Source organism: Leucopleurus acutus (genome assembly GCF_964270905.1).
Source record: "Leucopleurus acutus genome assembly, chromosome: 7".
Taxonomy (NCBI): domain Eukaryota; kingdom Metazoa; phylum Chordata; class Mammalia; order Artiodactyla; family Delphinidae; genus Leucopleurus; species Leucopleurus acutus.
In genome coordinates, this window is record NC_139150.1 from 80,654,622 (window position 1) to 80,678,351 (window position 23,730).

Below are 23,730 nucleotides of genomic sequence, written 5' to 3' on the forward strand. Positions count from 1 at the left end.
CTTTTCTCTAACTCTCCAAGCATTTTTTTTTTTTTAAACTGAGGTTCAAAGAGACTTAAGTAATACATCTAACTGGTAAAGTGGTAAACTTAGGTCCCAAACCCAGGTTTATTCAGATTCAAAAGAGCTCAGCGGTTTTTCTCTTACATCCTGCTACCTCCATAGGGTATCGCAGTACACCTCTACCATTACACATTTAGAATTGGGCGATAAGCATCTTGTGGAATGAAGCACACACACCCCACCCCCAATTTCAGGTTGCTTCCTTAGGAAGTACTTCCCAGAATGGGGTTAATGGATAAATGAACATGGACAATTTTACTAATACTCCTTTGAGAAATTCTCATAAAACTTTTTTTTTTTACAAGGAAAATCAGAAATCTAAGGGTCTAGGAATCCTTCTCAAAGCTCAGTGGGCAGCTTTTCTCTTCTAATTATATAAAATGAGCCATCCCCAAAGGGCCAATGGAAAAATGATTATGGACAACACTTGGCAGGAAGGGAGCCCTCCTTCCTCCATTCCGGAGACTTTGATTCTCTGGAAATCATTCCAAGGATTTTATTTGGGTGGAAGATGGAGTTCGTTTACATTCCCAACAATTCACTTTTAATATTTAATCTTTACTGATTTGATAAATAACAAAATAAAATGTTTTAATTTATATTTGACTGTAGCAGGATTGTACCTATGATTACTCGTAACTTGTATTTAGGCTATTCATGAAACAAACATTTTCTTAAGCATTCATCTATACAGAGAAGGCCTACTCCATACAGAAAGTCCAAATTTTTCCCACAATAGCCAGTCTTTCTCCGTCAGTTGTGCATAAATACCTACCAGGGTAAGTGTATTTAGGAGCAAACACTAAATAAAAGATGTTTGTTGATAGCAGCAAAATACAAGGCTAACCTTATACTGGAAGATATGATGCAACCACTGAGTTGACTCCATCTCCTATGTCCCTTAACATCAACAGGGAACTTGTTAAAAAAAAGTACCTGTAGGGCTTCCCTGGTAGTGCAGTGGTTGAGAGTCCGCCTGCCGATGCAGAGGACATGGGTTCGTGCCCCGGTCCAGGAAGATCCCACATGCCGCGGAGCGGCTGGGCCCGTGAGCCACGGCCGCTGGGCCTGCGTGTCCGGAGCCTGTGCTCCGCAACGGGATAAGCCACAACAGTGAGAGGCCCGCGTACCGCAAAAAAAAAAAAGTACCTGTAATTAGCTACCAAAGTACAGTCAAATCATCAATCTGAAATTATGATAGACTGCATAAGGTTTATTTACTTACTTCCATACTGTCTCTGAAAAAATGTTTGCCAATCTAATCAACAACATGTATAAAATGCTCAATTCTGTACCATGTACTGTGCTTAGCTAGCATTTTACTTGGATTATCTCACTTCATTTAAAATAATACAAATTGAGGAGGGACTATTTAACATTAAATATTTTATACAAATGGATCTTGTTCATTAAAAGCCTTTCTAAGGGACTCCCCTGGTGGCGCAGTGGTTGCGAACCCGCTGCCAATGCAGGGGACACGGGTTCGAGCCCTGGTCCGGGAAGATCCCATATGCCGCGGAGCAACTAAGCCCGTGCGCCACAACTACTGAGTCCGTGTGCTACAACTACTGAAACCCGTGTGCCTATAGCCTGTGCTCCACAACAAGAGAAGCCACCACAATGAGAAGCCCGCACACCACAAAGAAGAGTAGCCCCCACTCACCACAACTACAGAAAGCCCACACACAGCAATGAAGACCCAACACAGCCAAAAATTAATTAATTTAAAAAAAAAAATAGCCTTTCTAAGATTAAAGCACTCTTCCTAGGGGGCTTCCCTGGTGGCGCAGTGGTTGAGAGTCTGCCTGTCGATGCAGGGGATACGGGTTCGTGCCCCGGTCCGGGAAGATCCCACATGCCGCAGAGTGGCTGGGCCCTTGAGCCATGGCCGCTGAGCCTGCGCGTCCGGAGCCTGTGTTCCGCAACGGGAGAGGCCACAACAGTGAGAGGCCCGCGTACCACAAAAAAAAAAAAAAAAGAAAAAAAAGCACTCTTCCTAGGTAACGATGCATGAAAGAAAAGGAAGGTTTTGTTTGTTTGTTTTTTTGGCCACACCATGCAGCATGTGGGATTTTAGTTCCCGGAACAGGTATCGAACCCGCACCCCCTCCAGTGGAAGTGCAGAGTCTTAACCACTAGACCACCAAGGAAGTCCCAGAAAAGGCAGCTTTTTAAAACTGTATAATTCAGGGACTTCCCAGGTGGTGCAGTGGTTAAGAATCCGCCTGCCAATTCAGGGGACATGGGTTCGAGCCCTGGTCAGGGAAGATCCCACATGCTGCGGAGCAACTAAGCCCGTGTGCCACAACTACTAAGCCTGTGCTCTAGAGCCTGCAAGCCACAATTACTGAGCCTGCAAGCTGCAACTACTAAAGCCCGCGTGCCTAGAGCCCTTGCTCTGCAACAGGAGAAGCCACTGCAATGAGAAGCCCGTGCACCGCAACAAAGAGTAGCCCCCCCTCGCCACAACTAGAGAAAGCCCGTGCGCAGCAACGAAGACCAAACGCAGCCAAAAATAAATAAATATTTTTAAAAACTTGCATGATTCAGATATTTCTCTACTTCAGAGTATTACTTCTCCATATACTTGGGATTTTCGCATTACATTCCAGGGACACACCTAGATTAATAATAAAGAAAAGAAGGGACTTCTCTGGTGGTCCAGTGGTTAAGACTCCACGCTCCCAATGCAGGGGGGCCTGGGTTCGACCTCTGGTCCGGAACTAGATCCTGCATGCCACAACTAAGAGCCAGCTAGCCACAACTAAGACCAGGCACAGCCAAATAAATAATTTTTTTAATAATAATAATAATAAAGAAAAGGAGATGGCCTAGGTGCTAACGGGTAGGAGGAAAAAGTTCAGGATTAAATAGTTAAGAAACAACGTCCCACGTTACCTGAATCAGTATCTACTCTTTCCTATTATATACTACCTACCTTTTAAAAACAAGTTTCAAAATCCCAGGTTTCCTAAAAAAGAAAACATTAAAGTACATGTGCCCCCTTAATTTCTGTAATTTTAAACAAAGCAAACAAGAGTTCCACAAAAACTTACCTGTACCACTTGTTTCTGTAGTTGTGTTGCCTGTGTCGCTGAAATCTGTGGCTTTTCCCGAGCACCTCTGGACCGGTCACTGCTCACCGAAGTCATCATATACAGTATATACAAAATAATGTATGAACAAAATAGAAAATCTGAAAGAAAGCAGACACAGTAAGCAAAACTTCCAGATTATAGAAAACGACACGGATAAAATTCAGGGATAAGGAACAAATGTGAGATAAAACATAAAGGTTCTCTAGAATGCAAATTCTCAAGAAACAAAGCATTAGGATTTTAGATTTTCCTGGTAGCTCTTAAGCCAATTTACTAAAGCGGTCTAAACGCCTATGGTTTATGATTATACCAATTTTAAACAAAAATATCAAATATCACCAATTTTAACCAGCAATTATTTTACCACTATATAACCAGCCCTCTGCATCCACAGATTCAACCAACCATGCAAAATATTAGAAAAAATTTTTTCCAGAAAGTTTCAAAAAGCAAAACTTTGAGTCTGCCACACTATCGCAACTATTTACATAGCATTTACATTATATTAGGTATTATAAGTAATCTAGAGATGATTTCCCATTTTTTAAATTATTTATTTATTTATTTATTTTTGGCTGCATTGGGTCTTCGTTGCTTTCCCTAGTTGTGGTGCACGGGCTTCTCACCGCAGTGGCTTCTCTTGTGGAGCACGGGCTCTAGGTGCGCAGGCTTCAGTAGTTGTGGCACACAGGCTCAGTAGTTGTGGCTCGTGGGCTCTAGAGCGCAGGCTCAGTAGTTGTGGCGCATGAGCTTAGCTGCTCTGCAGCATGTAGAATCTTCCCGGAAGAGGGATCAAACCTGTGACCCCTGCATTGGCAGGCGGATTCTTAACTACTGCCACTGGGGAAGTCCTAGAGATGATCTAAAGTATACAGGAGGATGTGTATAGGTTATATTCAAGAAATATCATGCCATTTCTTTTTCTTTTGGCCACGCCATGTGGCATGCGGAATCTTTGTTCCCCAACCAGAGATAGAACCCGTGTCCCATGCAATGGAAGCACAGAGTCTTAACCACTGGACCACCAAGGATGTCCCTATTATGCCATTTCTATAAGGGACATGAGCATCCACAAATTTTGGTATCTGAGGGAGGTCCTAGAACCAATCCTGTGCAGATACCAAGGGACAAGTGTATGTAGTTACTACTACATCAGCAGTCCCCAACCTTTTTGGCACCAGGGACCGTTTTCCTGGAAGACAATTTTTCCACGGATGGTGGCTGGTGGGCGGGTGTGTTGATGGGATGGTTTTGGGATGATTCAAGCGCATTACATTTATTGGGCACTTTATTTCTACTATTATTACACTGTAATATGTAATGAAATAACTACACAACTCACCATAATGAAGAATCAGTGGGAGCCCTGAGCTTGTTTTCACTTGCCACTCACACATAGGGTTTTGAGAGGAGTCTGCAGGCAATTGATTTATTATGGTCTCTGCAGTCAAACCTCTGCTGATGATAATCTGTATTTGCAGCTGCTCCCCAGTGCTAGCATCACCGCCTCAGCTCAACCTCAGATCATCAGGCATTAGATTCTCATAAGGAGCACGCAACCTAGATCCCTCGCATGCACACTGCACAGTAGGGTTTGAGCTCCTTTGAGAATCTAATGCTGCCGCTGATCTGACAGGAGGCAGAGCTCAAGCGGTAATGCAAGTGATGGGGAACGGCTGTAAATACAGGTGAAGCTTCGCTCACTTACTCGCTGCTCACCTCTTGCTGTGCAACCCAGTACCAGTCTGTGGCCTGGGGGTTGGGGAACCCCGTACTACATGTAGTTTTATCTGCCTCTTCCCATTTGCAGTTAGTATTTGAACCCAAAGGTGACGTTATGTCCAGCCTGGATTTTACCGGCAATAATGTAATTCAAAATGTGATGTCTAGGGGACTTCTCTGGTGGCCCAGTGGTTAAGAATCGACCTTCCAATGCAGGGGACGCAGGTTCTATCTCTGGTCAGGGAACTGAGATCCCACAGGCTGTGGGGCAACTAAGCCTGCGTGCCGCAACGAAAGATCCCATGTGCCTCAAATAAGACCCAATGCAGCCAAAAATAAATAATTTTTTTTTTTTAAAGAATGTGATGTCTAGGAGCAAGTTATACCTTAAGGCAAAAACCACTTATAAACAATAAACCTTCCAAACAGACAAAAATGACTGTAATTTTCCTTTATTTACTCAACACTTATTGAAGAGCTACTAAGTGCCAAGCATACAACTAAATATAATATGCCATCAAAACACGATTATAACAACAAAACACACTTCACACCCAGTAGGATAGCTATTATGATAAAAAATTAAAAATAGAAAATACGTTTTGGAGAAGATGCAGAGAAATTGGAATCCTTGAATACCACTGTTAGGAATGTAAAATGGTGCAGCCACTACGGAAAACCAGTATGGCAGGTCCTCAAGAAAAAAAAAAAAATCAAAAGTAGAATTACCGTCGATTCAGTAATTCCACTTCTGGATATACACCAAAAAAAAATTAAAAGTAGGGTCTCAAAGAGATAGTTGTACACCCATGTTCATAGCAGTATTAATCACAGTAGCTAAAAAACAGAAGCAACCCAAGTTTCTATCTATAGATAAAAGCATAAGCATATATGGTGTACACACATACAATGGAATGTTATTTAGCCTTAAAAAGGGAGGAATTTCTGATGCATGCAACAAACGTGGATGAACCTTGAGGACATTACACTAAATAAAATAAGCCAGGCACAAAAGGACAAATACCCTATGACTCTACTTATATGAGTTACTTGGAATAGTCAATTTCACAGGCAAAGTTGAGTAGTGGTTACCAGAGGCTGGGAGCATGCGGAAATGGAGAGTTACTGTTTACTGGGTATGGAGTTTCCATTGAGGAAGAAACATAAAAACTTCTGAAGATGGATGGTCACAAAACCAAGTGAATGTACGTAATGCCACAAAAAAGTACACTTTAAAAATGGTTAGGGACTTCCCTGGTGGTTAAGAATCCGCCTGCCAATGCAGGGGACAAGGGTTCAAGCCCTGGTCCGGGAAGATCCCACATGCCGCGGAGCAACTAAGCCCGTGTGCCACAACTACTGAGACTGCGCTCTAGAGCCCACAAGCCACAACTACTGAGCCCACACGCCCTAGAGCCCGTGCTCTGCAACAAGAGAAGCCACCGCAACGAGAAGCCCGTGCACCACAATGAAGAGTAGCTCCCCACTTCGCTGCAACTAGAGGAAGCCCGCATGCAGCAACAAAGACCCAATGCAGCCAAAAATAAAAATAAAAATGGTTAAAGTGATCATTTTTGTTATGTATGTTTTACCCCAATTTAAAAAACAGTGCAGCAATGCCTTAAGAGTTTAACTTCCAACCTAGAATTCTATACTCAGCAAAAATTCCAATCAACGTGAACACAGAAGCAAGTTGAGTTCACACGTACAATACCTCATAAACTCAGGAAGCTCCTGGAATAAACAAAACCTCTAAAACAGCAAACCAAGAAGGGGCCGTTTGCAAATGACACCACAAAATTACCTACCAAAATCCATTTACAACATATTTTTCCCTTGCAGTTCTCTTGCAAAGAGGGTGAAAAGCTAAATACTTTCTCAGCCTCCCTTGTAGCTTGGGATAGCCATAGGCCACTTTTCTCGAAAATAATCTGAATAGTCATAGCGCCTTTATTTACAGTCTCCCAAAACTGTAAATACACCAACTGTCCTTCAAAGAGTGAGTAAATGTAGCATAACCATACAGTTGAATATTACTCACGAATGAAAAGGAATCAGCTATTGAACAACACGAATCTCAAATGCATTACGCTAAATGAAAGAAGCCAGACTTAAAAGGCTGCATACTGTATGATGCAATTTTTATGACATTCTGGAAAAGACAAAACTAGAAAAATAAAGCAGATCAGAGATTGCCAAGAACTGGGGGATGACAAGGGGGTCTAACACAGGAGACAGGAGGCTCCCCCAAATGACAGTCAAAAAATATCAAGATGACATCTTGACTGCTGACAGCTGACAGGAGGCCTATAGAGCAACCAAATCTAATCAGAGCAGGAAAATAGTGGGATACCAAAGAGACGCCTCCAAGAAAATGTTCTTGACCATCTAAAGAAGTTAATTTGCACATATGAAAAAGTATAGGGACTTCCCTGGTGGCACAGTGGTTAAGAATCCACCTGCCAATGCAGGGGACACGGGTTTGAGCCCTAGTCCGGGAAGATCCCACATGCTGCGGAGCAACTAAGCCCGTGTGCCACAACTACTGAGCCTGTGCTCTAGAGCCTGCAAGCCACAACTACTGAAGCCCATGCACCTAGGGCCCATGCTCCGCAATGAAGAGGAGCCCCCGCTTGCCGCAACTAGAAAGAGCCCACGCTCAGCAATGAAGACACAATGCAAACAAAATTTAAATAAATTTATTTTTTAAAAAAAGAAGAAAAAGTATAGAGTTTAATCAGTGGTGGGTACATAGAAACCTAAGCAACTGTGGGAAAAAAAACCAAAACAATTATTTTTCCCCATAAAAGGCAACACGGCTTAACTGTAATGCCTATATGATCACACCAACTTTTTATTTAAATTTACTATGTGCTGAGCACCAAGGTGAATGTTTTACATAAATTTCTCCCTGTAATCCTCAACACTCTATAGAATTTGGCATAATCCCCATTTTAAGGATCGGAAATAAAACTTGAAAAGATTCTACACAGGCCAATGAGATATAATATAGTTAAGTCCCAATCGCTTATTTCCTAGGGTACAGAGCCTACAAACCAAACCAGGTACTAAATTACAAAATAACTGTTGCCGTCATAATCCTAAACTAGCAAGACAGTAGCGAGAGGCCAGGATGGAGGAGACAAAACTCTTAATTATGAAAACAAGCCACACAACATCCAGCTGTAGATACTGCAGTCTCCATAATTGAGACACCATAATTTGTAGCCTATCTTTAGCACGGCTTACCATCTCCCTAACTTTTCCTGACAGTCATATACACTCAGAAAAATAGCAATGTTGAACAACATGAACATTTAAAATAACATCAAAGTAAACCCTTTTATATTTTCAAGAATTTTAAATCACTGCTTGAATCGAAGGTCCATTGGAACTTCACAACTAGGAGGTCACTGGTGATCACTGCCAATACAGCTTTGAAACAGTGGTGTGGAAAAAGCCAAGGTGAGTGAGGGAGAGTGGCAGTAAACTAATCATACTTGCAAGAGGTGGTATAGCTAGAAAGAGATACAGAGCATCAAAGCAGAATTTTGTCAGGATGAGGTACATTGAGCAATTCTAATACACTGTAAGCCCCATGAGGACAGTGATTACATCTGTCCTGTCGCTTTGTTCTTCCAGGGCCTAACACAGGGTGTGCGCTTAATTAGTTAATATATATTTACTGAACAAAAGAGGTCTATCTATAAGCTGAAGAGGAGATAATTGAGAGGCATTAAATTGAGATAGCAATAAAGAAAAATGATTCACTTGGACAGGAAGAGAGTGCCCTCTCCTCAGGCCAACAGAATGAAGGGCAGGTATGGCAGCAGCTAAATTTTTAGGAGATTAGGAGACAGACAATGGAGTCGGTTGTATTTGTCTTTACTTTTTTAGTAAAAGAGAAAAAACACCTGCAGAGAATGCATACTAGACGAGTGGGGGTGGAGGAATGTAAGAAAATGGCAAAGGTTTTAACTGCTACTAAGCTGAATATGAGAGGAAGCTAAAAGAAGTAAAAAGAACAGAAAAGTGATATGGAGGATCCCAACTGAGAGCAGAAATCTTGACCTTCTAGTGGCACTAATCCACATATTACCATGAAATCAACTAGACTGTCAAAAATTCAGGATCACAACTTAAATGAATAATCAAGGTAGAAGTGGGTTAAGATGAACAGATCCTTCGCTGAAATATCCCACAAAATAAAAAGAACTTGAATTTCAAACTAGAAATAGTCCACTTACTCAAGTCACGGATGATGTCGCCAGGTGAAGAGCTGCTCATATCTACCTCTAACACTGGGGTCTTTCTCATAAGCTTTAAGCTTCAATACATATTTGAAAACATCCCTTCCTAAAGAATGTTCTCTCTCCAGTTTATTACAACCCTGGATGCCAGATTCACAACCCCATTAAAGGTAAAAATAACACTTTAAAGTAATGTTTTGCATTAAACATGTGTTTCATTCTAATATAATATGGTGACTCAATCTTTTGGGCCATTAAGTACTTAGACAATTTGAAGAAAACTATGGACCCCCCCCCCCCTCAGAAAAAGGCATATCCACAGAAATTTCTGCCTGAAATTTCTGGAGAATTATATCTCATCTCTCCCCCGCCTTCCCCCAAAACCCATCCATGAACAGCCCACTCCACCTCCTCAATGCCCATGGATGGATACCCAGGCCAAAAACCCTGCTCTAAGAATTTAGTAGAGCTCTAAACTGTACTTAAAGCTTAAGGGTATCCCTGGATCAAGCAAAATTTAAAACTATAACTGCTAATTTGGTCATTAAACAACATCATATAATTCACACTTTTTTAATGGGCTCTATTCTCCCTTAAAAACAAAAGGCACCTGCTTTGTTCCCAAAGGAACAATTAGGGGAAAACGCTGACCCTCAATAAACTTACACTTAGTATTTAATCAACATACTACCTATGTCCTTTCTGAAGAAACTGTTATCAAGATCTGCTGAGATGGTACAAACCCAATCAACTAATTGTAATGTTAAAAGAGTCTGCTGTTTTAGATGAATATAATTAGCAGGAAAACGTATACATCCTCCCCTCTGAACCACACTTAAGAGCATGAATTGGAAACAGACTAACCATCTATGCCCTACAAATATCTGCTTGAATCAACTGGCCTACATGTGGCACATAAAAAATTATGTACTTCAATGGAATATTACTCAGCCATGAAAAAATGAAATATTGCCATTTGTAGCAACATGGATGCACCTTAGAGATTATCATACTGAGTGAAGTAAGCCAAATATATGATATAACCTATATGCAGAATCTAAAAAATAATACAAATGAACTTACTTACAAAACAGAAACAGACACACAGACACAGAAAACAAACTTACGGTTACCAAAGGATTAGGGTGAAGATATCAATAAATTAGGAATATGGAATTAACAGATACACACCACTATACATAAAATAGTTAAGCAACAAGGATTTACTGTATAGCACAGAGAACTATATTAAATATCTTGTAATAACCTATAATGGAAAATAATCAGAAAAAAATATATGTATAACTCAATCACTTTGCTGTACACCTGAAACTAACACAGTATTTTAAACCAACTATACTTCAATTTAAAAAAATGAAAATACTCCCTGGGGAAGTACAAAATAATAATAACGTATTTCACATCAAAAAATTTTAAATGTTGAGCCTACTAGATTGAAAATTAAATTTGGGATTTAACATTGTCTGCCACTTAAAAGATGATTCAATGGATGAAATGTCCAAGACAAAGGTATACTACAATGCCCTAACTGATCCAACCTATCCCCTTTAGACTGTATCATATCCAACTAGGGAAGCCTAGAAACCCGTTATCAGCCTTCTCAAGGCCCTCTTTTTAAAAAGCCAGATTTCTCTCTCTGCTGCCAAGGCCTAAAATGGGGAAAGCATTATGTAAAAAACCAGCACTTTTCAAAGCAGAATCAAACCTACTAAGTTTTTGGTTTGGCTCTGTTACTGCTCCAAGAGCTACTACAAGGCATTTGAAATTGCCGGAACCCTGCCTCCAGAAACAGAGGCTTCAAAAAAGAAGGGCAGGAGAGGAATTGGAAAACAGAAAAACAAAACCAATTCCAGTGGCTAAATATAAAATGTTACATCAAGTTAAATAAAAAGCTGAAAATGGAGCGTGGCAATATATATGGCAAAATGAAAACTTTAATGTAGAACGGCCATAATATTTCATGCTTAGGGAACACGTTAAAAGTTTTAAGAATCCATTTTAGTAACAAATCATTTTTACAAAAGGGTAGCAGTAAAACAAGAATACCCACTCGGAAACAATTTCCTTAATATTCTTTTGGTCATATTTCGTAAGAAGTCTCCATTGCCCCTTAAAGTGGCCTATTTATTGACTTATTTATTTATAATAAGCAAGCAAGCACACACATTTGTATCTATGCTCATCTCTACCCAGATTATAACCATCAGGGCCCCAAATTCTTATTTCCCTTAGCCTTGCACTCCACCGCCATCCCCAGAGTATCTTTGCATCCACAGCTGCTGACAAAGGTTAGAGGTTCTGGGTCTACCATGAGGTAATTGCCAACAAAAAAATACAAAATACAAATGATAACACCCTGGATTGAAACCAGAAATAATGGAGTCACCTATAAGGGGTTAGTGAGACAGTTTTGAAAGGACCCTGCTTTTCAAGTGTACGATTCAGAGGAATGAGGAACATTAGTTAAAAAATAAAAGGTCAGTGCTCGTTTCAGCAGCACATATACTAAAACTGGAACGATACAGAGAAGATTAGCATGGCCCCTGCACAAGGATGACAAGCAAATTCGTGAAGCATTCCACTTTTTTTTAACACAACGTTGTAAAGCAACCATACTCCAATAAAAATTAATTAAAAAGGGCTTCCCTGGTGGCGCAGTGGTTGAGAGTCCGCCTGCCGATGCAGGGGACACGGGTTCGTGCCCCGGTCCGGGAAGATCCCACATGCCTCGGAGGGGCTGGGCCCATGAGCCATGGCCGCTGAGCCTGCGCGTCCGGAGCCTGTGCTCCGCAACGGGAGAGGCCACAACAGTGAGAGGCCCACATACCGCAAAAAAATAATAATAATAATAATAATAATTAAAAAATAAATAAAAGGCCAAAAAATAAATAAGTAAATAAAAGACAATATTACCATACCTCATTGTCACTCACCACTCTGAGAGGAATGATGGGTAGAAGGGGCTGAGTCAGCCACAGAAAAATGACAAAATATCTACCCCCAGCATGGAATAACCTACTTGGCAGGTGATGGGCTATCAGAAAGGCCTGACTGGGTAATTCCCTGGCAGTCCAATGGATAGGATTCTGTGCTTTCACTACCACAGGCCCGGGTTCAATCCCTGGTCGGGGAACTAAAATCCCATAATCCACACAGAGAGGCCAAAAAACAAACAAACAAAGAAGGCTTGACTGGAACACTGTAGATATAGGGGGAAAGCCTCTTAAGAAAAAGAGAAGTTCCATGCAGACTCAATTCTACACTATAATATTAAGGAAAGTAAAATGACTGAAGATAGGAGGTAAATCCACAATTGTGAATGAGGAGACTAGAGGACCACAATCCTGGAAATCAACAAGACTTCTGCTGTAAAGAACATGTACTAATCATAGTTTTTTTTTTAAAAAAAAAGTGGCTCCTGAAATCAATCCTGGATAAATCTGAGAAACTGAGCAGAAAAAGACAAGAAATATAAGTTCAAAGCTTGTACTGGGGGGCTTCCCTCGTGGCGCAGTGGTTAAGAATCCTCCTGCCAATGCAGGAGACATGAGTTCGAGCCCTGGTCCAGGAAGATCCCACATGCCACGGAGCAACTAGGCCCGTGTGCCACAACTACTGAGCCTGTGCTCTAGAGCCCGCGAGCCACGACTACTGAGCCTGCGTGCCACAATTGCTGAAGCTGTGAGCCTAGAGGACATGCTCCACAACAAGAGAAGCCACCGCAATGAGAAGCCCGCACACCACAACCAAGAGCAGCCCCCACTCGCCGCAACTAGAGAAAGCCCGCATGCAGCAATGAAGACCAAATGCAGCCAAAAAAAAAAGCTTGTACTGGACTAAAGCTGTGGTCAAGAAATATTTATGAGGAATTCCCTGGCGGTCCAGTGGTTAGGACTCTGCACTTCCACTGCTGGGGGCCCAGGTTCGATCCCTGGTCAGGGAACGAAGATCCTGGAGGCCACGCAGTGTGGCCAAAAAAAAAAAAAAGTATTACAAAAAGAACTGAGGTCAAGCAGCATTACAAACATTCTAATTTGTAGAACAGAGGCATTCCTAGCAAAGCTAAGTACACTTTTTAATATTTAGAGCTGCAAATTTATTATAATAGTAGCAACTGCCATCGTATTATCGACACTCCAGGAACCACTTTACCTCCAAATTATCACATTATCTGTGCAAGGTGGGTATTATGATATCTGTTTTATAGGTGAATATATAACCTATCACATAGACCTAGGCCAAGTAATAAGGGAGTTGGGATGTACAGGTCTGTCTTGATGCCAAAGTTTGGACTCTTTCCACTACTTCACACATTCTAGCTCCTTAATAAGTTCTCTTCAGAAAACTGTGGACCCAAGGCATTCAAAAATTAATGCACCCTTATGGCTGTACAACAATATGAATGTACTTATGTCACTGAACTGTACACCTTAAAATGGTTAAAAAGGTAAATTTTATGTTACACATATTTTATCACAATTTAAAAAATCAATTCACCCAACAATTTTGCCCACAATTACTATCACATAATTAAAGAACAAGTCATTCTAATTATATTAAAGAGGCAAGACATGAAAATGAAAATATGAGGATGAAATTAGCCTTGATACTAGAACCTGATAAGGACAGTAGAAGAAACAATAATTATAAGTCAATCTCACTGACAGATGTAGCCATAAAAATTCTAAATTGAATCCAGCATTGTATAAAAAAGAAAATACACCATGTCTAGGATGTCCCAGGAATAAAGTTGGTTTAAGAAATGAAAAATCCTCACAGACTTAGAAACCAAACTTATGGTTACCAAAGGGGAAAGGTGGGAGGGAGGGATAAACTGGGAGTCTGGGATTGATGTATACTCACTACTACCTTTAAAATATATATATTATTATATATATATATAATATATATAAAAAGGACCTACTGTATAGCATAGGGAACTCTGCTCCATATTCTGTAACAACCTAAATGGGAAAAGAATTTGAAAAAGAACAGATACATGTATATGTGTAACTGAATCACTTTGCTGTACACCTGAAACTAACACAACATTGTTAATCAACTATACTCCAATATAAAATTTTTTTAAATTTTTAAATAAAATTCTGAAGAAATGAAAAATCATTTAATAAAATCACTTTCACAGAATAAAATTTAAAAATTTATGATCGGGCTTCCCTGGTGGCGCAGTGGTTGAGAGTCCGCCTGCCGATGCAGGAGACACGGGTTCGTGCCCCGGTCCGGGAAGATCCCACATGCCGCGGAGCGGCTAGGCCCGTGAGCCATGGCTGCTGAGCCTACGCGTCGGGAGAGGCCACAACAGTGAGAGGCCCGTGTACCGCAAAAAAAAAAAAAATTTATGATCATATTAGCATTTCAATAAAGACATTAGTGAAATTCACTCAAAATAAAAATTCTTAGAAAACAAGAATACTTCTTTGACTTGATAAAAGGTTATCTATATAAACCTGCAGCAAAAACCACACTGAATTAAAAGCATTCCTTTAAGATAACAAAAATAAACAACAAAATACAGGCATCACTGCCGTGATCACTTCCATTTAAACACTGATTTGGAGGTCCTAGCCAGCTCACTGTGGCAATTAAAAGACACACTCAAAAGATTAGAAAATAATATTTTAAAAGATCCCACTTCCCTAATAATTGTACAAACAAGTGTAAACACCTGAAACTAACACAACATTGTAAATCACCTATACTTCAACAAAAGAAGTGTAAAGAATCTTCAGCTATATTATTATAATTGGTTAAGTTTAGCAAAACTTCTAGATACAAAATAAAAATAAATGTACAAAAATTAATTACACCTATATACCAGCTAACAAAAAAAATTCTATGTCTATGGCTGCTTTTGCACTACAGTGGCAGTACTGAATAGTTATAACACAGGCAAAGCAGAAAATATTTCCTATCTGGCCCTTGAAAAACGTGCTCCAATACATATTCACTCAATAAAAGTTATCATTCTTCCTCAACTAGATTCGACAAATTCCCAACGAAAGTCTAACAAGGGTTTGTCTCAAACCTGACAAGGTGATTCTAAAATTACACAGGGGAGCAAATAGTCAACAGCTAAGACGCTCCTTAAAACAAAAACAACAAGGCCCAAGGCTGATCGTCCAGGTAGCAAGGATTATAATGCCACAGTAATTACAACACTACAAGACTGGTACAGGGAGAGACAACCCGTGCAATGGATCAGAAGAGAAAGCCCAGAAATATGATTTCCAAAAAGATGGCAATGCATGTGGTCAGGAAAGAACAACTTTCAAAGAGGTTGAAAGAACTGGTTGACTATAGTTTAAAAAATGTTTTTTACTAGGCCATACGTAAAAAAAGTTGTTTAACAGGTATTTTAAGAATATACAAAAGTCAAAATTACTTATTTCAGAAGACTTTTTATCTCATAATAGTAATTATTTTCTTAAAGAGAAGCCCGTGCACTGCAACCAAGAGCAGCCCCTGCTCTACTCACTACTCTACAGCCCCCTTCACTACTAAATAGGTGTCAATATAAGAACTGCTAAAATTGCAAAGATTAATACCTTTTTTTTTTTGGCCACACAAGCGGCATGCGGGATTTTAGTTCCCCAACCAGGGATTGAACCCAGGCCCCCTGCAGTGGAAGAGCAGAGTCCTAACCACTGGACCTCCAGGGAAGTCCCAAAGATTAATAACTTTAAAATTAAAAACTTCTGTTCATAAAAAAGCAGCTGGCCCTGTGAAAATACAAGCCATAAACTGGGAAATTTTTATCAACATACATGTGACAAGAATTAGTATTTGGATTTTATCAATATTAAGAAATACTGGGGACTTCCCTGGTGGTCCAGTAGTTAACATTTCGCCTTCCAATGCAAGGGGGTGCGGGTTCAATCCCTGGTCAGGAAGCTAAGCTCCCACGTGCCTCAGGGCCAAAAAACCAAAACATAAAACAGAAGGAATATTGTAACAAATTTAATAAAGACTTTAAAAATGGTCCACATCGGGCTTCCCTGGTGGCGCAGTGGTTGACAGTCCGCCTGCCGATGCAGGGGACACGGGTTCGTGCCCTGGTCCGGGAAGACCCCACATGCCACGGAGCGGCTGGGCCCGTGAGCCATGGCCGTTGAGCCTGCGCGTCTGGAGCCTGTGCTCTGCAACAGGAGAGGCCACCAACAGTGAGAGGCCCACATACCAGCAAAAAAAAAAAAAGGTCCACATCAAAGAAATCTTAAAAAAAAAAAAATACTCTGATGGATAAACAAGGTCCTGTTGTATAGCACAGGGAACTACATTCAATATCCTGTAATAAACCATAATGGAAAAGAATATGAAAAATATATATGTAAAACTGAATCACTTTGCTGTATACCAGAAACTAACATTGTAAATCAACTATACTTCAATTAAAACACAAAGAAAGAAAGAAATACGATGGGGAATTCCCTGGCAGTCCAGTGGTTAAGACTGCTTTCACTGCTGAGGGCCCGCGTTCAATACCCGGTCATCAGGGAACTAAGATCCCATAAGCCGCTCAGTGCAGCCAAAAAAAAAAAAGAAAAAAAACAAAGAGAAATACCATGAAACACAAAGCAACAGAAAATTATCCAATAGGAAAACCAGCAAGAGTGTCAGAACTTCATAGTAGATAACCAAAATAGCCCTTAAGTTTCCATCAAAGTCCATTTAAAATATCCCAAAACAGCCTACAGACTTCTAGGATTATATTTCCTAATACTTTTTATATATTAACTTTCCTTTGAATTCTACAGTACATACATGCAATTCATATTTTAGCTTATCAATTCTGTTTCTTCTATATCTAACTTGTCTTCCTAACCTTAAATCATAAACGAGTTAAGACCAGAAATTCATTTTATTTTGTTTTTTCCCTTCACTACTAAATAGGTGTCAATATAAGAGACATTTGATAAATATGTTGAAATGACATGTGATAGAAGCTGGTAACTTATAAAAATTAAGAATGACGGGGAAAAAAAAAAAAAAAAAAGAATGACGTAAGAAAGACCAAATCATAACAGAGCCAATGATTCCAAAAAAGAACAATACATGAATTGAATTCTGTTTTCTAAAACAATCAGTTACAGACACCTCAAAGCAAGCACTCCCATGATGTGAAACAATGTTCCCCTATTTATAAATCTTACACATCTCAGGTTAATGAAATGACATTATACAAGTATTTCTAGTTATCTTTTGGACCTGTGTATCTTAAATTTAGAGAAGAGACAAACCATAATTCAGGATACCATTTCAGGCATCACAAGGAAAATTATGTCCCTGAAACCTATTTTAGCTAGAAAAGGTTTCACAAGCTTTTCATTGAATCAGCTATTCTAATATTATTTACTAATTTTCTTAATAAGTCCTCTGTCAACTGGAATGCTAAAGGCCACAGGCATATTACTGCACTGCCTTATACATACACTGTAAATAGCAAATAACCAATTAACCAGAATATCTCATATGCCTAAGATGCCGGTTTAAAATTTTTTACTCTATTTGAATCCGTCTCTCACTGTCAGTATGAATACACACTTTGCATACTTTTTTGAGTTAAAGATTTTGAGATTTTTTTGGTTTGGGTTTACTGTTTTGGTTGTATTATATAAACAAGGTTAATTGTTTTGTCACGATTATTTTAAGAGCTTTCTTTGAGTTTAGTGTTCTCAGATATGAATACAAACATATGAAACTGTCAAGCATCATACAAATGTGAAACTAGTATTTCTGAAATAAAGGGATTACTTGATTCTAAAATCACTTTGAGCACTAATACTCTATAATTCTATGCTAAATATCTAAAAGTTAAGCATCCAACCAAAACCTGCCTGGCTGAGTGGTATTCCCAGGGTAAAACCTTTTTTTAAAAAAGTCATTTTTAGTTTACCCACAGATTTCAAAACAGTTCTTTTTTTAATTGAATTATGTGATCCTTTTCTCACTCATCTTTAACTGTTTAAACCTCAGTGCCCCCATTTATGAAAATAAACTAGGTACATTAAATATAACAAAATGAGAATTTCTTCTTACAGCAGTGCCATCTGGTGATGAAAATCTGCATGTACAGAAATAAGCTAAATTGAATGGATGCTTAGATCGAGTTTTTTGATTTACAGAAGACTTTTAGTCTTAATAGTCTTGCTATTAAAACCAAACACTTTGATGTAATGTATCTGAATCTCACTTGTCAATCAGAAAAACCATAAACTCCTTATATTTCAAACTATAAAAAATTTACTAATTCACTGCCTCAATATAAACATTAAGACTTTATATCTCTAGGGAATTCCTTGGTGGCACAGTGGTTAAGAATCCGCCTGCCAATGCAGGGGACACGGGTTCAAGCTCTGGTCCAGGAAGATCCCACATGCCACAGAGCAGCTAAGCTCGTGCGCCACAACTACTGACGCTGAGCTCTAGAGCCCGCAAGCCACAACTACTGAGTCTGAGTGCTGCAACTACTGAAGCCCGCACGCCTAGAGCACATGCTCTAAAGATAAACGTGCAAGTTTATAAAGTAAGCAGAGGGGGAAAAAAGTGTTACTAAAATCCTCTGGGAAAAAACAGAGCTCAGAAAACAAAGTCAACAGGATGTATGATTCAACAAATTTTCTTATGTTTTACATAAAGCCTCTGGAGACAATGAATTCATAAAACAAGGTAAAAAGCATAAGTTACCAAAATCATTATCGACATCCTTAAAAATTACCACCAGTGAATTGTGAAAATGAGTAAGTCACGGAAATTAGACTATAAAAATCAACACCTTGGGACTTCCCTGGTGGCGCAGTGGTTAAGAATCTGCCTGCCAATGCAGGGGACACGGGTTCGACCCTGGTCCGGGAAGATCCCACAGGCCGCGGAGCAACTAAGCCCGTGGGCCACAACTACTGAGCCTGCACTCTAGAGCCCACAAGCCACAACTACTGAGCCCGTGTGCCACAATTACTGAAAGCCAAGCACCTAGAGCCCGTGCTCCACAACAAGAGAAGCCACGGCAATGAGAAGCCTGCACACTGCAAAAAAGAGAAGCTCCCGCTCGCTGCAACTAGAGAAATGCCCGTGCGCAGCAACGAGGACCCAATGCAGCCAAAAATATAATTAATTAATTAATTTTTTAAAAACTCAACACCTTTAGCATACTGCCATATGGGGAAATTCTCTGTTCCCTTTTCTGGGAAAAAAAGCTCTGTGTAGTAAATGAGAGTGCTTCTCCAATAAGCAACCGAGTTGCCAGGCCACAGGAATTCAGTTTACTCTTGTGTTCCATCCTATCACTCTCCACCCCCAAGAACTACTATCCTGGAACAGGTTCCAAGAGAATTCTTAGAATAGAAACAGACAAGAGCAAGAGATTCTAAAAATAATCCAGTAGAAACTCAAACATACATATCTCAAGTTCTTGAGTGGCAGGAAGCACCAGGTTATTCAATCTATACAACCAAATTTTAACACCGATTTTAACCTCATCTCATTCAAAGTAAATTAAAGATGTGATAGATTTTAACAGGGGTAAGAAATGCTACTACATTTTTAACCTCTTTAAAAACAAAATCAGCAAAATACCATATAAAGCTTCCTAGATTATCTAAAGTGCAAGAATGGTCTAAAATTACTTGTAATAGAAGGAAAGTAAACCAGCAGAATAAACCAATTTGATTAAACTACAAAGACTGTCTCTGTAAAGGGACACTTTTAGAAAATGTTTTATTAACTGTTATTTTTTTCAAGGACTTTTTGTAGATAAGATACCTCAGTGAAAGAGCTGCATTTTCAAGTGTTCCAGAATTTCAGAATGAACTGGACATGGTTAACAGCCACCTGCACTTCTATTAAAGTTTACATAAGCAAATACCACAAACTCATAAGAGAACCCTACCTAACGTTAGACATTAAAAAGGCATAAAAAAAAAATATTGTTGGGGGACTTCCCTGGCAGTCCAGTGGTTAAGACTGCGCTTCCAATCTGGGGGTGCGGGTTCTATCTCTGGCTGGGGAACTAGGATCCCACATGCCACGCAGAGCGGCCAAAAAAAAAAAATTGTTGGGTAAAAATTTATCTACAAACCACGTAAACCCTAACAGAAAAACAAGGATACATTTGGTCATCCTGAGATGTTACAGAACACTTGTTGATAACATGCTGAGAACTGTGAAGACTTTGGTGAAAGCACCAAGGGCTTTATTTAAGATAGTAAGTATCACAAAGTGTCAGCATTGGAAGGTACCTCTGAAACCAGGAGGTTCATAGAGTATTTCATCCACTGCATCAAGAAAAAATTATATTCCAGAAACAGCAAAATAAATGTCTTTTTTTTTTCAAACAGAATATAATTAACCCACACAACATGAATTACTTAATCAGCTAAGAGCTCAACTACTAAGAACAGAAACTAGTCTGCATCAAGAATGCTCACAGAGGGGACTTCCCTGGCGGTCCAGTGGTTTAGACTCTGTGCTTCCACTGCAGGGGGCACGGGTTCGATCCCTGGTCAGGGAACTAAGATCTCACATGCTGTATGGCGCAGCTCAAAAAAAAAAAAAAAAGAATGCTCACAGAGATGCTGTTCACTCGGTCCTTAGGCCAATGGGGCCAGGTCTGTCTTAGTTAGACTGCCAAGGATGGGTAGGGGGTCCTTCATCTGTATCAAAGACTCATTCACTCATTCTCAATAGCCTGAAACCATTAAGTAATGACAATAATATAGCAACAAATGCATACTGTTTACCAAGTGCCAGACACCACTGAAGTGCTTTACGCATACAGAATTAAGTCATTACCTTACCGACAACACTCTGAAATACATCCTAATACTACTCCTATTTTACAGACAGGAAATTAAGACATACAAAGATTCACAGCTAGTTAAGTGGTAAGGTCAAGATTCAAACCCAGGCCATCTGGCTCCACAGGCTGTGTTCTCACCCGCTATGCTATGCTGCAAGCATATATATCAATTACAGATATACAACAGACTCCAACTCAGCTTCCTCTTCTTTAAGACGGCATAACTACTGTTGGCGTCACCCTCATAACTCATACCTGATGCAAAAGGTCTGGTTCTGGGTCACAATCTCACCTAGCTTCCCAGCCTTTCAGATACCCACAGGTGCTCCCTTGGCTGTCTATTGTAATGTTTTTTGGGTTTGGGTTTTTTTTAATACATTTATTTTATTTATTTATTGCTTGGCTGCGTTGGGTCTTTGTTGCTGTGCGCGGGCTTTCTCTAGTTGTGGCGAGGAGGGGCTACTCTTCGTTGCGGTTCACAGGCTTCTCATTGCAGTGGCTTCTCATTGCAGTGGCTTCTCTTGTTGCGGGGCACGGGCTCTAGGCGCGTGGGCTTCAGTAGTTGTGGCACGCAGGCTCACTAGCTGTGGCTTGCGGGCTCTAGAGCGCAGGCTCGGTAGTTGTGGCCCACGGGCTTAGTTGCTCCACGGCATGTGGGATCTTCCCGGCCCAGGGCTCGAACCCGTGTCCCCTGCATTAGCAGGCGGATTCCTAACCACTGCACCACCAGGGAAGCCCTGTTCTTGCTTTTTCTATTAAGAAAATACCCATTATTCTCAACCTTTTTCTGCAGAGGAAATTCATTTTTTCATTCCTGCAGAGAACACTGATTTGTATTAAGAACCTCAACAAATTTGGGAAGCCCAAAGCAGCCAACAAGAGGAAGTCTACATCCCCAACTCAGGAGAGAGTAAGGCAGCTACAGTGCCAAGGAGTGCCAAGGAACTCTAGTATGAGACCCAATTACACGCAACTAAACTTCTTGTACCCTGCGTGCCAGGAGCTGACCAAGCTGATACTTTTATTCTCCACAGCTGCTGAGGGCAAGGTCAGGCCTCTAGCAGTTGGTGGACAAGGTTAACTCCCCTACGCCCAGGCTTGGCTGACAATGTTATCTGCTATTCTGTACATATAATCTGCCCACAGAAAAGATGAGTGCTGATGAACCCTTGAACATTATAGGACATCAAAAATTATTTGGTATAGTCATATTTCTCTTTTAGGTTACCTAAGGTCAGGGGAGAAAAAGGATTTAACTGCCTATGGCTGCTTCCTTACATCTGTCCCACTCCTACACTGCTATTTCTTGGCTCTAAACCCTATCTTTAACCAAGACCCTAGTTCAGTAGCTATCTTATGATTCTTTGCCCTCCTATCCCTTAGAAGCCCCTCGTTGTTCATGACCAGTCTTAATCCCTTCTTCTAACAGCCCTTTCTCTCAAAAAAGGTGGGCAAGGGGGTTTCAGACTTCCAGTGGTTATGACTCCACGCTTCCAATGCAGGGGGAGTGAGTTTGATCCTTGGTCGGGGAACTAGGATCCCACATGCCTTGCAGCATGGCCAAAAAAAATCTTAAAAAAAAAAAGAAAATTTTTTTTAAAAAGGGAGGGGGCTTGGAGGGGGTACCTATACTATACGGCATTTCAGAAGACCTACAAGTTGTAATACTGTACTTTTTATTTAGATTGCAATCAAACAAGCACTCTCCAAATAATACCAAGATGTTACATTCATTAGAGGGTTACTACACCATAGACAAAGACTAGTACAGAGTCTAGTTTTTTTAATTTAAAAAAAAAAAAAACTTACACTGGAACTAGATTAAAATAGAATTTCTATAAATCATCCACTTACCAGAATATATTAATGGCTTTCTTATAAATCCAGTAATAATTCTTGCTAAACACACTCACACACACTTTTTTTTCTTGTTCTACGTATATCAGATTCTGTTTACCTTCCTGTGTGTTATTCTCTGGTCTTGCTCCCCCAGAATTAGTACCCACCCACATATACAGTGACACATCCAGAGTTTGCTTTCTGCTTTCAGCCTCCATTTCTGAAACCTTCTAAGTTCCTCACAGGCTCTGGCAACAAGGAGTTACTATATACCCATTATCTTTAATAACCTCTAATAAAATATAACCTGCAAAAATACTGAATCACTGTGCTGAAATTAACACAATATTGTAAAGCTACTATACTTCAATTAAAAAAAAAAGAAAAGTAATTACTAGATAACTATGCTATTATCTCCTGCCATGTTCTGATCCTGTGGTTGCACAGTGGGCCTAAGGAACCAATAGAATGGTGAAACAAGTAAAGGAGGAGCCCAGAAAAACTGCTACTCCATGAAAACACCAGAATGTCAACCCAGGTTTGTCAGCTTACTTATTAGCTAAAAGTGCCTTTCTATCCATGTCCGGTTCTTAACAGTGATGGTATCTCCAGAAGCATCGGGAATTTCCCATCATCAAATAAACAAAGTTTAAGACTCTGGAATAGTGGATCACCATCCATCACCATCCCTCATTGCATAGTACAATCACTTGAGCAACTTCTAAAAAATGAAACCAGGTCCTATTAAAATCAGGCTGCTCAGAATAGGTAAAACCCAAACATCAGTATTCTTTTTTAAAAGTTCTCCAAGCAGTTTCTAAAAAGTTAAACGAAGACTTACCATATGACCAAGCAATTCCAATCCTAGGTACATACCCAAGAGAACTGAAAACATATATTCACCCAGAAATGTGCACATGGA

General features: G+C 40.1%; 1 protein-coding gene across 2 annotated transcripts in view; it reads right to left on the minus strand.

Annotated features, from left to right (window-relative positions):
* The window catches only part of UBAP2 (ubiquitin associated protein 2), a gene marked incomplete at its 3' end in the record, with an annotated part of 125,751 nt that overhangs the window by 86,014 nt on the left and 16,007 nt on the right, over positions 1–23,730 (minus strand). For both annotated transcript variants that reach the window (XM_082842553.1, XM_082842554.1), the window contains exon 2: positions 3,120–3,259. In XM_082842553.1, the coding sequence (XP_082698679.1) occupies positions 3,120–3,218 (99 nt within the window). In that variant the 5' untranslated portion in view covers positions 3,219–3,259. The remainder of the gene's footprint in view (positions 1–3,119; positions 3,260–23,730) is intronic.